The sequence below is a fragment of the Pipra filicauda genome, unplaced genomic scaffold, assembly GCF_003945595.2.
Source record: "Pipra filicauda isolate LSUMZ 115617 unplaced genomic scaffold, ASM394559v2 scaffold77_size3566232_pilon, whole genome shotgun sequence".
In the NCBI taxonomy this organism is placed as follows: domain Eukaryota; kingdom Metazoa; phylum Chordata; class Aves; order Passeriformes; family Pipridae; genus Pipra; species Pipra filicauda.
This window is the reverse complement of record NW_024104953.1, coordinates 2705535-2723670: the sequence shown is the minus strand read 5'-3', so window position 1 is coordinate 2723670 and position 18136 is coordinate 2705535. Positions and strand designations below refer to the sequence as shown.

The window sequence follows — 18136 nt, the reverse complement described above, 5'->3', positions numbered from 1 at the left end:
AAAAAGCAATATGGTTCACACTTTAAATTTAAAAAGCATTTCTAACATGGATTTGCAATGCAAAACATTCTAAATACAAATCAAGTGTAGCTGACAGAACCATCTTTTTGAGGCAGCCTACAACGAGGCACACCAGATATTAACTATTTCTACTTATTACTCTACAGAAACCAGCTTTAAAGCATAAAACGAAGGTGCTACAGAGACATATTTAAGTGATTCACGTTGCACACCAGATTGAAGTTACTGCAGCACAGACATGCAAGTGATAAAAGAGAGAAAGAGCAATAATCCTAAAAAGTTTGCCAAATCGGTGTCTTTCCCACAAAATTCAACTACTCAGACACAATAGGCAATAAAAGCCCCAGGCACCAAGGCAGTGGTGAAACCATCTGAGAACAAGGGTCATTCCAACATCACTCCTACAAGAGCCAAAGCTTTGCTTTATGAGGCTGGGGGAGAAGCTGCAGAGCTCCAAAAACTTCTCTGCAAGCAGGAGGGCAGTATTAGGGACAGGGCACCCCAAGGAGGAAGGAATACAACCCCCCCCACGTCCCCTCCTGGCCATTCACAATCCAGGCAGGAGATACTAAAACGAGCCTCGAATGTTCCTGTCAGAGTGAATGGGATGTACGGGAGCAGCGGGAGCTCCTCACGCCCCGGTTGTGAGGAAAGCACGGGGCCTTGCAGCATCTTCACTGCTGGAATTAAAACAATTCCCAGACACGTCCAAAGCACTCTGAGCAATGGTATGTAAACATACAAGCGACTGTTCCTTGCACATGATGCAAACACCACTTGCCATTGTGCCTGGATTAACAAGCAAATGCCGCTTTCACAAGCCTTCCCCCCTGCTTTGATGTATATTTAGCTGCCATTGCTAATTTTTATGACTGTGACAGCAGGCCACACAAAGGGGTTTGGAGCCCAGATTTCTAAAGCCAAGCCCTACTCTTAATGCTAATTTCCAAGCGAGAGGCATTCTGAATTCCTAAAGAAAGCAACTTGTGGTTTTGCCACAGAAATGTTTTCCTTTTGTCAGAAAAGTCAGCTGCTAACAGCCATGGGTCAAAACAAAACCTAAACTGCATTTCACGGTCCATAATTATTTATGTAACAAGCAATGGAAACCGTATTTCAAGGGACTACATTTCTCAAAAAGCTTTCCCAAAACCCGCAGCAAACGGCAAAGCACTAGGCAAAACTGAAATCCTAAAAAAGGGTGGAAGACACAGCATCAGTCTTCTACTCAGAAGCTAAAAGAATCAAGGAAAACAAATTCCTCCTGCCCGAGGAGAAGGCAGGGGAGACAGACATGGTCAGCAGGGTCAGCCAGCTACTCAACAGTATTTTTGAACATCAACTCTCACCACCATTTTGGTGAGTATTTATCCCATTTTCTGCATCTAGTAAGTTAGGTAAGATAAACCTAAAGCTACTTTGCCCTAACCAAAGGAGATCTTCCCCTGTTCAATACTTAACTGCACATATTTAACGGGATTAAAACACATGGAAACACTGATTCCCTTGCTGACCTTATTGTACTGCTTACAGTGACTGAGATCATGATGATCCAACATCTGAACAAACCCAGGACAACCCAATGTGTTCATGGTTACAACACAAAGCCAGGAAAGAGCAAATGTACATCTGGACAGAGGAGTATGAGGGGCAATATTAACACTACAGGGATAATCTCAGCCTATCAGCTGATCTCTCACTGCCAAGATTCTCTTAGTATCGCAGAGAGAGGAGACTTCAAATAATTTCTTGAACTGGTTTAGGTTTTTTTAAAATGTGAAAGCTTGAAAAAACCCACAATGTTGCATGCCTGTCTTGACTGAGAACACACTGTTGCAACTATCAGCTTAGAAAAGCCCCAGTCCTTTAGATAATCCCCCACAAGTCCTGATTAAAAGTGGATTTAATATTATGAAACGAAGCATAATTGTTCAAGGCGACCTTGGGCGGTTTCTTACACCGTGAGCACACTCAGGACGACAGCTGCACTGTCAAATGCATGATAAGACAGGCTGATAGCAAGGTCCTTCCCAAATATTTCCCTCTCTGAAGTAAAACAGATGCTCCCAGCTCTTCCAGACCACGCCTGTCTCCTGCTCTATTTCAAACACACGGAATGAAATGGAGCCGGCATTTAATAAGCGCGGGCTGTATCGACAGCCCCTCCAACGAGCACGCCCGGAATACACGCATTTTGTTTCCTCTGCTTAAGCCATTACTGATTTTATGTCCAGGAAAATTAAGGTGTACGGGCCAAAAAAAGTGGCTCCGCGATAACAGGGGCACTATTGCCACCTGCTGTCGGAAAGCACTCTTGTCATCCCGGCTGAGGGAAGTCAGACTTCTAAGAAATCCAACTTTGCAGGTGTTTTGCCTTTACGCTGCTGGTTTTCTCTAGAAAGGGCACACTCAAAAAAGGTCCAGGGTAACCACGGCATGAAGGATCAATAATCACATTGGCTTCAGACACAGTAAACGGATTCAACAACAAATGCACAAAGAAATGAGAACATATTGGCCCAGGTAAAACAGTGTTCTGAAAGCATCAAAGCCGAAAATAGGCTGGCAAATAAATGCAGGTATCATAGACCTTCATGTTAGATTGGACCACTGAAATGTCTACCTTGCCATTTCACATCTGATTTGTACAAACAGACTATGCTGAATCCTGTCAGAGGAGAGAACTGGCCATTAACTTTGAGCCAGGTTATTTCCTAGAATCACAGAATGGTCTGTACTGGAAAGGACCTTCAAATATCAATTAGTTCAACCCCTCCCACCATGGGCAGGGACACCTTCCACTAGACCAGGTTGCTCAGAGCCCCATCCAACCTGACCTTGAATAATTCCAAGGATGGGTTATTCACAACTTCTCTAGGCAATCGAATATTAGATACTTAATGTTCCTGCACACTCATCTCATTCCACTCAGACTTCTACAGCAGCATGGAACAACAGGAAAAGCCTAAAAGCTTTGCTCTGAACCTCAACACACGGTGTGTCTGGTGACTCAGCCCGCAATCTGTTAGTTTAAGGGGCCTTTCAAGTGCACTGTTCCAGTGGAAAGTATATTTTCTTCTCTACTGCTTTTTTTATGGCTTCTCAGTAAGTCACTGAACGCTCACATCCCACTGCTTGAAATCATCACTTGATTATCATTAACATGAAGTGCCTCTCTGTCTGCAATGCCTGCCCATATGGCAGGCTGATGGGCAGAGCTCTCCTGGAGGCAATGCAAGGTTTAGGTCTCCATTCCACCATCCACTCCCTGCTCCTGGCACCACACCTGATGTGGCAGGTTGGCATCCAGGCCCCTGTCCGAGGCTCACAGCCCTCCAGAAGCCATCCCTGTGAGCTGCCCAGCACGGCTGTGAGCACACCGGTGAGCACAGCACCAGAAACATTTCCCCACAACTCATTTCCCCCTCCCAAAGCACCCCAGAACAAGGAACGAAGTTCATTCCTGCCATGTGTCTGCAGCCCTGCCAAGCCTTTCTCCTTTTTTTAATCCTTAGGTTTTGAGTTATATTAATTATACCTGAGCTACTTTCAAAGTGCATTGCAACCATCCTTTATGCAGTGCAGTTCTGAGTGAGCCTCTTCAGCCTTAAGCCTTGGCCACATCCTTGGAGCAAATGGTGTTTGACTGAGGCAGCAGCTCCAGTAATCCACGACTAAATTAAACCACACCTCTGGCTGCACTTCTCTTCCCTTTCATTCCCTTGATCACTGCCACTGTACACAGATTTTTAGTTTTTCATCCAAATGAGTATTACACTATAGGGAAGAACAGCACTGAAATGAAATTAGGCCAAAAGCAGAGGGCAGGTTTAACCACATCTACAGCTCACCAGCCATGCTTAAAGCACTTCCCACAGAAAGCAGCAATAAACTCACTCACTCACAGATGTCATGACTGAGAATGACCGATTCCCTCAACTATTAACATTGACTTTCCTGATGAATAAGTCAGGACTATATTTAAATTAGTCTGGGGCTTTACACACAAGTGTAATTGCACCAACTGTAAATTAACTTGAGAAACCTTTGATTAACACCACAGTCTGCTCGCAGTAAAGATGAAAACCAAATTAACAACAATTTGTTAGCAATATTGGTTCTATTCCTAGAGGAAATTACAACAGTGTAAGTTATATAGGCAGATGCCAGATGACTCCATACATGAGATTTCAATACAAGTTTTCAGTTTCCCTGTCTGTAAATTGGAAATTAAACATTTAAAGTACCTTTACAAAACATGCCACTGGACAGCAAATTCACTAAGAAGCTCCCAAGCATAAGAAACCATTTATACAGAAAAGAAAAGAACAAAAACCCCACAAAAATCAATGTTAATAGATGCAAACATCCCATGTCAAAATCCCATAAGCAACTTAAGGGCAGATTTTACATTTTGTTCATTCCGCTTTCAATAGCGGGAACATTTAACTTAAGGGACTTATTTTTATATTGAATTTTTGAATAGCAATTTCAAATGAGCTCCAGAGTAGGAACTACTGGTCACTGTAAAACAATAATGTGGAGAATAAGTATATACCCAGTGCTGGGTCAGGCTCAGCAACCGACTCAAATACCTTCATAATATTCAGACAGGCCACTTCTGAAGTAATTTCTACTCCAGAAGCCATAAGATGAAAATTCCGTGTGATAAATTAAGTTGCCAAATGAAATGGATTAGCAATCAGTGAAATTGCCTGATGTCAGATCTGTTCCAGATTAGAATCCATCCTTTTTCCCCACCTGTTCATTAAGCACCAAGTTCAAGGCAACGGCGGTGACTGATTGCGCATTAACAAGCTGTTTGTGTGGAAAGGCAGAGTTCAGCCACTATCTGCACCTACACACTCCTATAAGTAATTCCCTGATAATATATTCAGCTCCCAGTATCAATGCACAGCACTTCTACCCTGACATGTAATTTTGGACTTGAGAAAAATGGGATGCCTCATAAACAATCAGATTATAACTCAAGGTCAAGGCCGGGGAAAGAAGAGTCAGGAAGAAAATCTGTTGCTATCTCCAGTTAGGAAAAGTGGATAAGGATATTGCTATGACACTAAAATACTGAAACGCAGTTGTGAAGTCAAAAGCCTGAGGGAGGAAAGGCATATGTCATTAGGAAAGGTGGGACTTAAAATGAAAAGGGCTATTTCATCCTCTAAGTCGAGTCATGCAGAGGAGACTCACTGCAGAGAGGGAGGTGGTTTCCTGGAAGGAAACATCATCTTGAGGAGTGTGAGTTTCTAGACTAAATGCCAGCATTGGACTGGAAAAGGGACATAAAAAGCTGTCTACTTATCTTCTTCACTAAACCTTTTTGCTACTTAAGATTTTATTTCCCATTTGTTTTCTCATATAGAAAAGATACTCCCTTTAAACAGTGATACCCTCTCCCCAAATTTGGGAGTATTAGGGATGATCCCAGCACTCAAGTACAGTTTACAAGGAGCCATTCAGTTGCTGTAAATGTAGCAACCCTCTAACTGCAAACTTAGAAGCAATACTACAGACTTCTTACCAGAGAGAGCTCATTGAATACAACTGATCATCCTCCCTTTGCCCGAAAATTAAAGGTTTCTGTTCTCAGTATCAAACTTTTGTACAGATATCCAAGAATATTTTTCAAAGCTAAGAAGAAATGTCATTTTTTCTAGCGTTCTGCAAGTCATCCTCCTCCTCCTAATCAAATAAAAACAAGGGGAACCCTTTTCTGCCCCTCACCTAATCCATCTTGCCCCTGGTAAAAACTCCCTCACAAGCATATTAGTACACGTCTCCTTATCTTAGAACTGGGCATAAGATTTATTAACAAGCAGGAAGTGAATGAATACCTGAGGTCAGCGGTGAAAAACTGCTGCTTAAGGTATATCAAGTACACAGACATCCACGTCACACCCACCTGAAAATTCCACTCCTTCAAATGGTCACTGTATAGGATATAAACAGCAATGTGGTTTTCCCTATATTTATTAAAAATGCAGAGGAAGTTTACTCTTTATCTCTTAGTTGATGCTATAAATATTGCACAACCCATTTTTCAAACCTTACCGAGGTTTTTACTGCTTATTTTTATATCTGGGATTGTCAAAGGGACTAAATGACCCCTCTCTCCCTCTCCTAAACACAGACACACCCTCTGAGCTCAGTTCCCACAAGTTATTTGGAAGTTGGCTAATTGTGGTTATCTGGCTTCCAGGTGCTTGAAGCACTTCTGGCATCAGGATGAAGTGACATCCAGGAATAGTTAATTTGTTAAAAAGCCCAGTCATTTATGCAGGATTTATGCAGGAAGCACATGCCTCTAAGAGAGCCTGTTCCCATTCTTAGAGTGTAATAATGATAGAGCAGAAGAGGATATGGGAGTAAAAATAAGATTTTTGTACAAATCTTACCTGAATCCTCAAAAAAAAAGACAAAGGACATGACATAACAAGATACATTAGGCAAAACATCAACTTAAACTAATACCTGTCTGCAATGCAATCAGCAGCAAGGAAGTTCTAGGAAGCCATTCTGGAAGGAAAAGAGATTTACAGGGGTAGATAATTTACATTGATTTTAGCAAAGTGGCACATCAGCTGCTTTTTTCAGCTCCCTTCTCCCTCGCACTGCTTCTCAGATCTTCACTCTGATCCTGAATGATTTCCAAGCAGCTGTTTTGATGTGGTTCTTTTGACAATGAACAAAGACACAAACTTTCTTCTACTGTTTCCTTAGTTGCTCTCTTCTAGCATAAAATATATATAGGATATTTTTGGGAAGTAAGTACCATTCAGTTTGTCTGTTAAAAGTCTAGGAGAAAAGGGGATCTTTTTGTAGCAGGGTTCATCAGTGATATACTGATATTTAGCTACATAAGATCACGATTTATATCTCATTTCCTCCTCACAGGCAGCTATTTGAGAACATACATTCTTTTGGCAATACATTCGTATCCAAATCTGGAGACAATCTGAACCACCTGGAACCCTTCCACAGCTCCAAAATGTTCAAGATTATTCCCTTAATTTCAGGCATGTTTAGTTGTTCACGTAAGTCAACGTAAACATTCCAACTGTAAGTCTCTTCCTGTGGCCTTAATTTGGATATGACTTGCTCTATCTTAAACTATTTATTACAGAAGACAGAATTTCTAAGTTCAGAGAGAAAGTCTCAAAAGGGTCTCTTCCTTCCTTTCTTCCTAACCCAGGGCTTGAAACAGGTAGGAGGGAATCAGTCATTAACATGTGGGGTAGTCAAAAAGCATTAAATACAAAAAGAACCTGCACAGGTTTACCTCCAAAACTCCACTTCCTATTCCATGTTCAGGGGGCTGCATTTTATTGAACTTACACACAGAAGCTGGTACTGTGACCTTCTGCTTTATCTCTGAGGCTTGGATAACTTCCATTGCAGAAGGGAAAACAATGGGGTCGAGAAACACAGGTTTAGATACAATCTAAGAGATGCTCCAATTTCATTGAAACTGTTTGATTTAAAAGGAATCCCAGTGCAGCAAGTGGATGTTTGGACAAATAACACGGATCTTGAACCAAAACACCCTCCTCATGTAGCTTTTCCAGCTGTCCTCCACAGTTTAAAAGGTTTAACAGAAAAAAAATGTAACACTGAAACCAGGAGCAAATCAAAGGCTTACACTTAAAATTTAATTCCTGCTTTGACATACAGAGAGCATTTGATTTTTTTTCCAAGGCAACTGTAGGTTAGTGTTTTAATCTAAACTTATTACCACCTCATAGTAGTTAATACACTAAGCACTTAAGGAAATATAAAAGATTACAAGAGAGAGTCAGAAGAATCTCAAAAATCCACCCATACCAAAGCCCTGCCCTGGGACTGCTGCTCCATGTCAGCCTGATACACCAAAGCATCACTGTATAAATAAGGTCCTTTCAATAAGTATCTCTGCCAAAATCTAATCTGAATCTCTCATTGAGCCCAAATACAATTTAAAGAAGACAACACTAGAAACAACTTCTTCCTTTTTGCCAAAAGCCTTCTAAGATACTTTCAGAGTGTCGTGTCCCTCTTCAGGTTTTTCAGTCTCAGTTTGTATTGTTTTGAGTGGTCTTTAAACCTTTTCTCAAAATTGCACATTTAAGAGGCGTTGTTTTGATTCTATTTTTTATTTCTACTCAGAGATGCATTTCTCATCAGGATGGCAGGCAAGTTTACAGGCAGATAACGTCATTGGCAGTCTGGGATATTTCAAGCAAAAGGAATAAAACTCTTTTAAATAAAGAAAAGCAAAGTATTACTATTCCAAAGCTTATCTGAAACCAGCTCCAGCCTGTAATTCAAGGGAGGCCCATGAGCAAAGAGAAGTTAACTACAAATGGAGAGAAGTGTGCTAATATTGACTTACTGGAAAGCAATAAAGTAAGGAAGTCAGGGAGGGCACTACTGGAAAATCATCTTAAAAAAAGAACTAGGGAAAAATTAAAATAGTAAAGCTTCCAAGGCCTTGCCAACACAGAGAGGAGATCACATTACATGGATGCTACCATTTGTTTGTAATTTAGGAAGGCTTTTGTGCATCAGCAGGCTGGAAGATTAATTAAGAACTTTTACATGGGAATACCAGCCTCAGTACTTGCACTTTGAAAGGACTAAGGATTCTACCTGTGCTTCCCAAAACCCACCAGCAGATCTCCACTGTTCAAGTGGGGAGTCACACAGAGAGAAACAACATCTGACAACCCAGGAGTCTGTTCACAAACCTCTACACTGTGTGAGCAAACATTCCTGTGCTCTTTACAGACATGAGCCAGTGCCTCCACAAACAAAGCTTTTTACAAACATATCTATTTTTGTCAATACAGCCTTGGGAATCTCTGCACTTTACTGCATCACAGAGAAGATACTGCAACGTTTCCCTCCAACAAATGAATCCCACCAAAAATTAGTTCTTGAAAAATTCATCAGTGCCACACAAATACTAGGTGGGGAAAACATTTCCAGCCTCAGGACAAAACAACCACATTCTTTTTGGGGTGGTGAGTGCAGCCAAAGGTTGCAGAAGGTTTCCAAGGGGAAACCTTCCCACAGTCTTTCCAAAAAAAAAAAAACCCCAAATCAGCTTACTGTAACCTCATACACAAATCAACTAATTGCAGAGGCATTTCCCTCCTTTTGTCACAAGATGCTACACACAGTTCTTCACCTCACCTGCCCACATGGAGACAGTCACTGAGCAAGAAGAGGTACTAAAACAGTTACAACTCTGGAGGTCAGGACCAAAAACTTGAAAAACAGAATCTCCCAACACGAAAGCAACTACACAAACCACATAAAACAAAATCAGATTTCATGTCACACCTTGTTGTTAAGGTTTTCACCTTACCTAGCCCACAGATGGCTTGATTTATAAAAGCAGACTGGAATGTACTGCACCAGCTTGGTAAGAAAATTGAGCCTTCTACAATATGACGTGTGAAGTCCCAGCTACAAGTGAAGTCAAAAGATGGATATAATAAAATTTTTCACGGTGACCACGCTATTAAAGTTTCACAATAATCCCTGTCACAGTAAAGGCACACAGGATGAACAGGTGCAATATAAAGGAATCAGGGGAAGAGGTCTATTTTCCAACAGATTTCCACAGGATACACCAGTTTCAGGCAACTTTTCAGAGTTATCTCTTGCAGTGTGGAGCTATAAAGGATTTTCAAGCCATGACAATGCAAAATATTTCACCACCTACCAGCATTAACGATGGCATCGACCTCCAGCAGTGTAATGTCACCTCTATAGAGAGAAACTTTCTCACTCAGACTTTTCTTCCCCTGCACGTCTTCTTTAGTGCTTTCACCTACAAACAAAGCAAGCAGTAAAATCAGGTTACAAACGTGGGTCTGAGATCATTACTTACAAGCCCCAAGCAGGCAGCAGTCCAGTCACATATTGCTGTCACACTGCAGCAGCTTCCAGTTTCACCTCGAGAGGGCACCGATAACCCACAGAGAGAGCAGCACTGCCCTAAAAATCACTCTGCTTGCCTGTTGTTTCCAAATACAAAATAGTAGGAAGCACTGAATCCTTGCCCGCATACCATTTGATTACAAAACCGTATAAACAAGCATTTTCTGAAGTGAGATCCATCAAATTTTATTTCGTAATCACAAGGGAGCAAATTGCAACAACAAACTGAAGAATTAGTTAAGATAACCCTCCTACTAGAGCAATAATTTCTCCAAATGAGTACAAAAATATACAAGCACGTCATTTGCCAACAGCCCCAAAATTCAGAATGACCCCTGCAGACAAACAGTCAGGAGAAGAAAAGCCTGAAAAAAACCACCATCAAATTTAAAACTTGAAGCTTTGTCACCTTAAACTGCTCAACTAGAAGGAGGCAAGTGGTGAAGACACAACATACATCAGCCTTCAACAGACTTGTTAATAAATAATGTTACAATTAACAACTAAGGTCTGTTATTCTGGTAAACTCTTAAATTTTTGCATCACCAAATCATTTGCACCCTGCTCAGTCTATTGAGCAATTCAGTTACCTCCAACCCTTTTACAAATGCATTGCCCAAAGCTTCACCAAGTCTTGCACTGTTAGACATGCACATCATCAGCAACGAAATGAGGAGGGAAGATTATTAAATTGAGTATTCTTAACATTCCTTTCAGCAAAATTCTCAAGAGGCTCGAGTTCATCTACTGGTCAGAAATAGAACTCATTTGCTAAAGTGACAAAGTAGGAAGTAGTCTCAAATCTTCAGAACAAATAAATTTTGTTTGTAAGCAAAGAGTCCTCAATACTTAGTGAGAAGGTAGAAACAGTCCAAATAAATTTGCCTCTTTAGTCTTACCCTAAACTCCCATGAATTTGAGAATAACTGCTCAAATCTGCCGGCATTGCAAGCAACATCCCTGCCCTGGCACAGCCCCTCCTTGCTGAGCTCCTGGGGCTCGGACCCATTCCCAGTGGCGAGAGAGCAGCTGAGACAGCCACGTGCTCAGACCTTCTGGGCTCACGTTGGCATTCCCAGCCCTCTGGCAGACAGGAAACAGCCTTGTGACAACACAGTGCATTTGGTGTCAAGCCCCTCTCCCCGCCCCGTGCTCCCAGTGATGCCATCACCCTCACATTCCACCCTCTCGTTCCATTTCCCAGCCCTCCGAGCTCAGCTCAAGGTGCCGGTGGGGGATCGCAGCAGCACCGTGATGCTCCACACGGGGCTCTCCCTGCTCCTGGGGCTCTCCCTGCTCCAGGGGCTCTGTGCAGCATCGCCCCTCCCCGGCACCCCCGGCGCTGGCAGCCGTCCCATCAGGGTCTCGGCCGGGCTGGATGTGCCTGCCCAGGCCCTGCAGCAGCCGGGCGCTGGCGCTGGCACAGGCAGTGCCGGCCTGTGGCCCCTGAAGGTGCTCGGCTGTGGCTGCTTGGCCTCGTCCCTGCTGGTGGCCGCGCTTTGGCTTGGACGCCGCCTCTGGAGAAAAGCCAAGAGGCCACGGAGAGAGGTGAGGGATGGGGTCAGGCAGCTGGGATGGTGCCAGGACACACCACGGCCTGGGGCTGCGATGTGTAGGGTGAGGACTGACAGCCCCTGTGGAGAGCAAAGCCTGGGCAGGCACCGAGGGCTCTCTGCCTCTGCCCCAGCCCTGCACCCAAGGCCAGAGGCAGAGCTGGGCTCAGCCTCCTGCCTCCCAGGAGGAACCGAGGACTGGCTGAGCCACAAGGGCCACAAGACAGAGCCTGCCTGTGACCTGCTCCAGGCATCCTGCTGCCTGGGGCAGCCCAGCCAGGCCCCAGCTCCCCCAGAGCCCAAGCCCAGCCAGAGGGCTCTCAGGCCCCTCTGCCCCTTCCATCGTGCTCCCTGCCCTGCGTCTCCCAGGAGAAGGGCTGGACACCCTCGGCGTGGCCAAGGACCTGCTGCCTGGTGGAAGGTTCCCACCTCAGCGACGAGGGGATCGGCCGGCAGAGGGAAAACCCCGTGTCCCTCATGAACTACCTGAGGCACCTGCGCCGCCGCTGCCTGCTCCAGGACGTGCTCCAGAGGGGGGGGAACAAGAAAGACTTGGATGAAGAGGCAGCACTTTTCTCTGATTGAGGAAAGAATACCTGATCGGCAAATGGAGCAATATACTGCAAGATTTCTAATCCAGCCTTTTTTATTATTAAAATTATTTATGAAGTAAGGCAGCTTTTATTGTTTTAAGTTTAATCTTGCTAACAAGTTGACTGTAACTCCTATGAGAAAGTCAAGTCAATGGTCACTAAATCATCTTTGCATCCACACAAAGGATAGAGTTGATCCTGGTACATCCTTTCTAAAAATATATCTTTTGTTTCAGCTGTTTTTGAAGACACTATAAATGCTCCAGCTTCTTCTCTCTCCCCCTCTGCCTCAGCCTCAGGAATATATTAGAGTTGAAATTCTTCACCAGAAACAGTTGATCATTCATGTCCCATCCACACCTTTTTCCCTCTAAATCCACCCATCATCTTCTATCCCTTTGCCTATGCAACCCAATTTCATTTAGCTCTTCCTCCTGTCACCCTTTGGCCCCAACATCTGAGTCCACAGAGCCACAGCTTGAAGTAGGATGAGGTTGATTAGCTGAGCTCTTTACACCAAATACAGCAAATAAGCAGCCCTTGTCCTCAGCTTTACTTACAGCTCCTTCCAGCTCACCCCAAAGGAAAAGGGCCTTTAGGACTCACACGTGGGTAGAAAAACACATTAGATTTAGTCAACAAAAACTGTGCTCCAATAGAAAACGTGTTAAGTTCTTCCAAACTAAGAGGAAAAAAGGACTGTCAGAGCATCTCACTAGAGGGAGCTCCCAGCCAGGACATGAATATGCTCAGCTGGTGGAATGAACAAGGATGGCACAAACCTACAGCATCGGAAAATCAGCCCTGAAACTCAGTCACTGCTCAAATAGTCGAGGTTTTAAAGTCTAGTATAAAGTATCTTAATTTTTGAAACTGAGGTCTCAGGCATCCAATTACAGGAATCCCTGCAGCAATACCAAACAGCTTACAACCAGAGGGAGGAGAAAAACCTACAGCTGGAAGAGTTTCTGTTATAAAAACCCCTTATATTTGCATTTTAAAACTACTTGTTAATGAAAGCAGAGCACACACATAGTAAAAATAGATACCAAAGCCCCATAGTATAAAGCAATACCTATGGCACAATAAAATGAGAAAAAAAAAAATCCAAGAAAGAACAAGTAAAAAGGATTGATGGCAGCAAGGCTCAAAGGCTCACACTGTTATAATAAAAGTTTGTTAAACAACACAGATGACTTAACTTTTCCCCCCCTCTAGTTCATAAAAACAAGTAACAGACTGAATTGAAAGGAAAAAAACCTGAAAAATCGGAGAGTTTCATCATTTCTAGTCAGCTTTAGAATTCACAGCTGAAGGAAGTAAATTAATTTGAAGTTCAAAGAAGTCTGCCCACTCTCTCATCCCTACTACAACAGTTAATAGCAGAGATGTGTATCCCCACACAAGGAAGGCTATTCTAACAGGATCTGGAAAGAACACTGGAAAAAGAACCTGAGCAAGGGATAAGAGTCACAATGTGATTCCCAGGCAAGAGCCAGCCCTTCCACTCCTGAGAGAATCCTCAGCAAACACCGGACTGGGACACTGCTCCACTTTTCTTGGGTTACTTAAAAGAAACAGGAGTTGAGCAAGCTTTAGGAGTGCATCTGACCACAGGGGAATGTGCAGCAACAACTCTGCTACACACTCTGTGCCTTTTCCCTTCAGTGTCTTTTTTTTTTTAATTTAAAGCTTTGTTTTCACAGGTGTCCTGTACAGATTAAAAATGACAAGCTATTATCAATTACTAACCTCCCATCTAACACAGCTTTCTATTCCATTTGTTTCTGCACAGGCTTAAGAAATTTTAGAAAAGACAGATTGTAAGACCTGTTCTATTCCATGTCTGCTTCCACTCCTACTAAGCGTGGATGATTGTACAGGAAAGGCAATTGCTTATCTAAATCAAGATAAGCATTATTTCCATATGTTCCATCACCAGGGGGAAAGCATTCACAGATGCACTGTAGTACTTCAGATTTGTAGTACAGATTTGCTCTATCACTTCTTGGACTTAAACGAGATCAGAACCTGAGCACAAGGAGGAAACATCTGTTGCAGACAAATCACTTCCTACCCAGCCAAAAACGCAGCACAACATGCAAGTCAAAGGCACTTGATGATGAACACCAACACCTTCTCTCTGGCTGCACACTCTGCCAATATGGTGTGTTTCTGCTAATTACCAAGTGGCATAATTGGATTAGCCCAGGACTACAGCCAAGTACCAAACTCCCGAGGCAAACAGACACCACGAGCCACAGAACGGATGAGGTTGGGCGGCACCTCCGGAGATTGTCAAGTCCAACCTCCTCACTCAAAGCAGAGTCACCCAGAGCAAGTCACCCAGACCCAGTCCCAGACAAATTTTGAATATCTTCAAAGACAGAGACTCCACAACCTCTCCAAGCAACCTGTTCCAGTGTTCAGCCACCCTCACACTAAGTGTGTGGTTTTGTTTCTAATGCTCAGAGAGAATTTCCTCTTCCAACTGGTGCCTCCTGCCCTTTCCCTGTGCAGCACTAAGAAGAGTTTGGAACCATCTCCCTTACACCTTCCACTCTGTGTTTATAAACACTGATCAGATCCCATCTGGGATGACTTTTCTTCAGGCTAAATCTGACCATCTTCCAGGTCAGGAGGTCTTCGTGTCTCCCATTCAAGGTTTTTCAGGAAGTATGAAATATCCCCCATCTGAGGAACAAGGGGCTACAACACACCCCTCTACAATTCCTGCAAAAAGCCTAGAACTCACTCACTTGGGCCAAGTTCAGTGTAGTGATGTGGCCACCAGCAGCCCTCAAACAGGGCTGGAAGTATGAGCAGTGACGTTTTAGCCCCATGTTTGCATGGGAGTCACTGAAGACATTTACACATCACAGAGAGAAAGAGTGGGGTACCATGAGAACTGATCAAAGCAGCCAGTCAGACTGAACAACCCACACAGCGCTCATGCAAAATGCAATTTTCTTGTGTTACCAAGGTCTTGCCTAGTCCTTACAGCGTTATGTTCCAACCTTTCCCTCAGTCTATCCCACACGGCTCTCTATATCCCCAAAAGACAAAGTTGAGAGGCAAGAAAACCCTTTTAATCTGGGAGAAGAGGAACTAGAAAGAAAGGAGGAGTCTGCCTTTTTTCTAAAGTTTTTGTAAACCAAGAGAAGACTTGGTATGGAATGCAAAAGTACCGAAAACCCAAGTCTGAGAAAGGAGTAAAAACAAATGAGGAGAACAAGAACAGGAACACATTCTCAGCTCTAATTTGTGATGCAACCTGGTCTGCAGGGACATGCAATTGTCAACTCATAAATCAAAGTCTTCTCACTTCAGCAGCATGCACAGTGGCAGCAGAGACAAGACACAAGTAGGCTGAGGCCCTTGGGTATTTGTGTGTTTACTTGGAGAGTCAGCATCCAGCTGCTGTGGTTGCTTCTGCTGGCTTGGGATTTCATGATTTAGGGTCCGTAGGAATGGCTGCTGGTTTAGCTGTGACCCAGAAGGAGCTGTGCTTTGTGTACTTGAAGACACTCATTCAATCGCTGTCTTGTTTGGTCAGTTCTTTACATGAACCTTCAGAGGGCTCCCAGACTTTGCAATGATATATTGGGATAGAAACGCTGGCGGATGCTGCATTTGCTAAGTTCTTGCCCAAGTCTGATTATCAGTGCCTCACTGCCAGTGTTACCAAGAATTTCAATATGCAGATGGTTCTTCCCAAATAGCAGCCTGAGTTACACAGTATATGGCCAGCCAAGGTCACATGGAGGCAAGAATTGCACTGTCTAAGACTCACTTCCTACTTTATAACCTCCTTCTACTACTGAGAGTTTGTGATTAACAGTGGAAGCCCAAAAATGGAGAGACAAACATATTACATTGCTTTAGACCCCTGTTCATTGCTCCATGAATATGTTGATACTTGTCTGTAAAGCTGGAAGACTACGGGTGATGTCACTTCACAGACAAGTCAGATCACCTTCACTGCAAGAGCTGTGCCTTGCAGAATCACAGCATTCCTACAACTATTCCTGGAGTGTTCAAACCCACCCACCATCTCTTGGGATAACTATGAGCCTCCATCCAAAACACACTACCAGCAGTGCAGCTTTAGAACCTGGGAAAAAAATGACTTTTCATGAACAGCCAGGTGTTTGGTCTTCAGCAGTACCTGTTTCATTTACCAAAACATGAAAACCCACATACAGCATTAAGCAGAATTAAAATAAGTTTATAGTGGGAAACCACAAATTCCTTAGATTTCATTCATTAGCTCACTAAGCAGTCAGACAATTTATATTCTACATTTTCTGCTTTTTTAATTCCCTACACCATTGCTAAGCAACAACTTCTCTAGCTGAGCATTACAGGCTTTTGTAGTACTTGCAGTGGAGCTCAGAAATAAAATGTTACTACCAGAAAACTATGCAAAACTACAGCAAAACCATCAGTAAACATTTCATGGCACTGTCATTCATGAGCCTCTCTGCATGAATGACAACTCTTTATCAGGTGGGAGTAGGAACTTTAGTACCAGAGGCAGGTAGGTAAGTTCTTATGCAAGTGCAAAAGATGTTTCCTACATGAAGACATCAGGCTTGGTGGTAACGTGCACCTTGCAGCATCTCCCTTTCCCTGCTCCCTGAGATACCACCTGTAATTTGCTACCCTAAGGAACAGCTGAACTTTGATTTAAACAGCAAGGGACAGAGGATACGTGCAATATTTGAAGAGAACTCTACCATTATTATCATTAGTCACACTTGCTTAATTTAAGGACTTGAAAAACGGAAATGAATACAAACTCACGAGCAGTTACAAACTCATTAGCAGTTAGTAGAAAGATTTAGCTCTATCTTCTTCTGCATGTCTACATAACACGCAATACATCAGTAGGTGAGCAGCAGAGGACCTTATTCACACAGAAAAGGTTACATTGAGCACATGGGAATAAACCCAGTGCAGGATGAACTTCAACCACAAGTCAAACCTGTGGGGCAAATGGAAAACACAGAACTCGGAACACCTTTACAGCCTAACTATCCATACCGAAAGAGACCATCAGAAAGGCCCACCACTGCATAAACGAGCCTCTGGAAAAGCAAAGGGTGGGATAAAGCAGGGAAATGTTGTAAAGCAAGACAGAGGTACGATCAGTTTTACCCTTTTTTAGCACCTGCATTAGAGATGGATCAAGTCCTTTGGAGAGGAGGCTCTAGAACAACCTTTTCTGACACAGTGTTTGACCACCAACTCCCAGAGATGCTCTCAGTGCAAAGGTGCTTGCAGAGAACCACTCTCAGAAATAAATGTATTGGCTACATCAGCACAAGGCTGAGAGGCTTCATTTTGCAAGATGTGCATTCTCTAGCATCCCATCTCCCAAAAAAAAACATCTGGAAGCTTTGGTAAAGACCCTTGTGACACACTTCTGCAGAAAGGCCAAGTCAACATGCAACAGCTGCAAGTCTCAGGACGTTTTCTGTGCACAAACATTATGCTTCCCTTTCACACCCCACACTGACGTGCAAAATAATTCTTAGTGAAATGGAGCCACACAGAAAAGAATCACACAGAAAAGGCTGTGCAAAATCCAAGTTTACCTTTCACCTGGATTGTTAAGCCTTCTCTACAGCACAGAAGAGCATTTTCTGGGCATCGTAACAAATGCATCTGCACACAGCGCTTCCTACAGGGATGAGGAATTCTGCCTCAACTGGGTTTTCCAAGAGAAAGCCACGTATCACTTCACAGAGCAAGTACTACCATTTAATGCTTGGACTCAATGACCTTAAAGGTCTTTTGCAACCTTAATGATTCTGTGATTCTTCCCCACAACCTACTCAGACGTCAGTTGGTTTGTTAGAGACATTTCTACGTGCTGAGCAGTTCAGCTCCAGCGAATCGAAAAAGGAAGACCAGGCTTATCCGGTTTCCAGTGATTGGGTTTTTAACACGTGCAATCAAGTGTCTAACTGTGCGTGAAGCAAACGCAACTATCCGTGAAAGTTGGTTAATATGATCCTAACA

The 18136-nt window shown here is 43.3% G+C and overlaps 1 protein-coding gene across 2 annotated transcripts in view; it reads right to left on the bottom strand.

Annotated features, from left to right (window-relative positions):
• MACROD2 (mono-ADP ribosylhydrolase 2) overlaps nt 1-18136 on the bottom strand; it is an 842329-nt gene that overhangs the window by 812212 nt on the left and 11981 nt on the right. For both annotated transcript variants that reach the window (XM_039389846.1, XM_027726087.2), the window contains exon 3: nt 9746-9853. In XM_039389846.1, coding sequence (XP_039245780.1) covers nt 9746-9853 — 108 coding nt within the window. The remainder of the gene's footprint in view (nt 1-9745; nt 9854-18136) is intronic.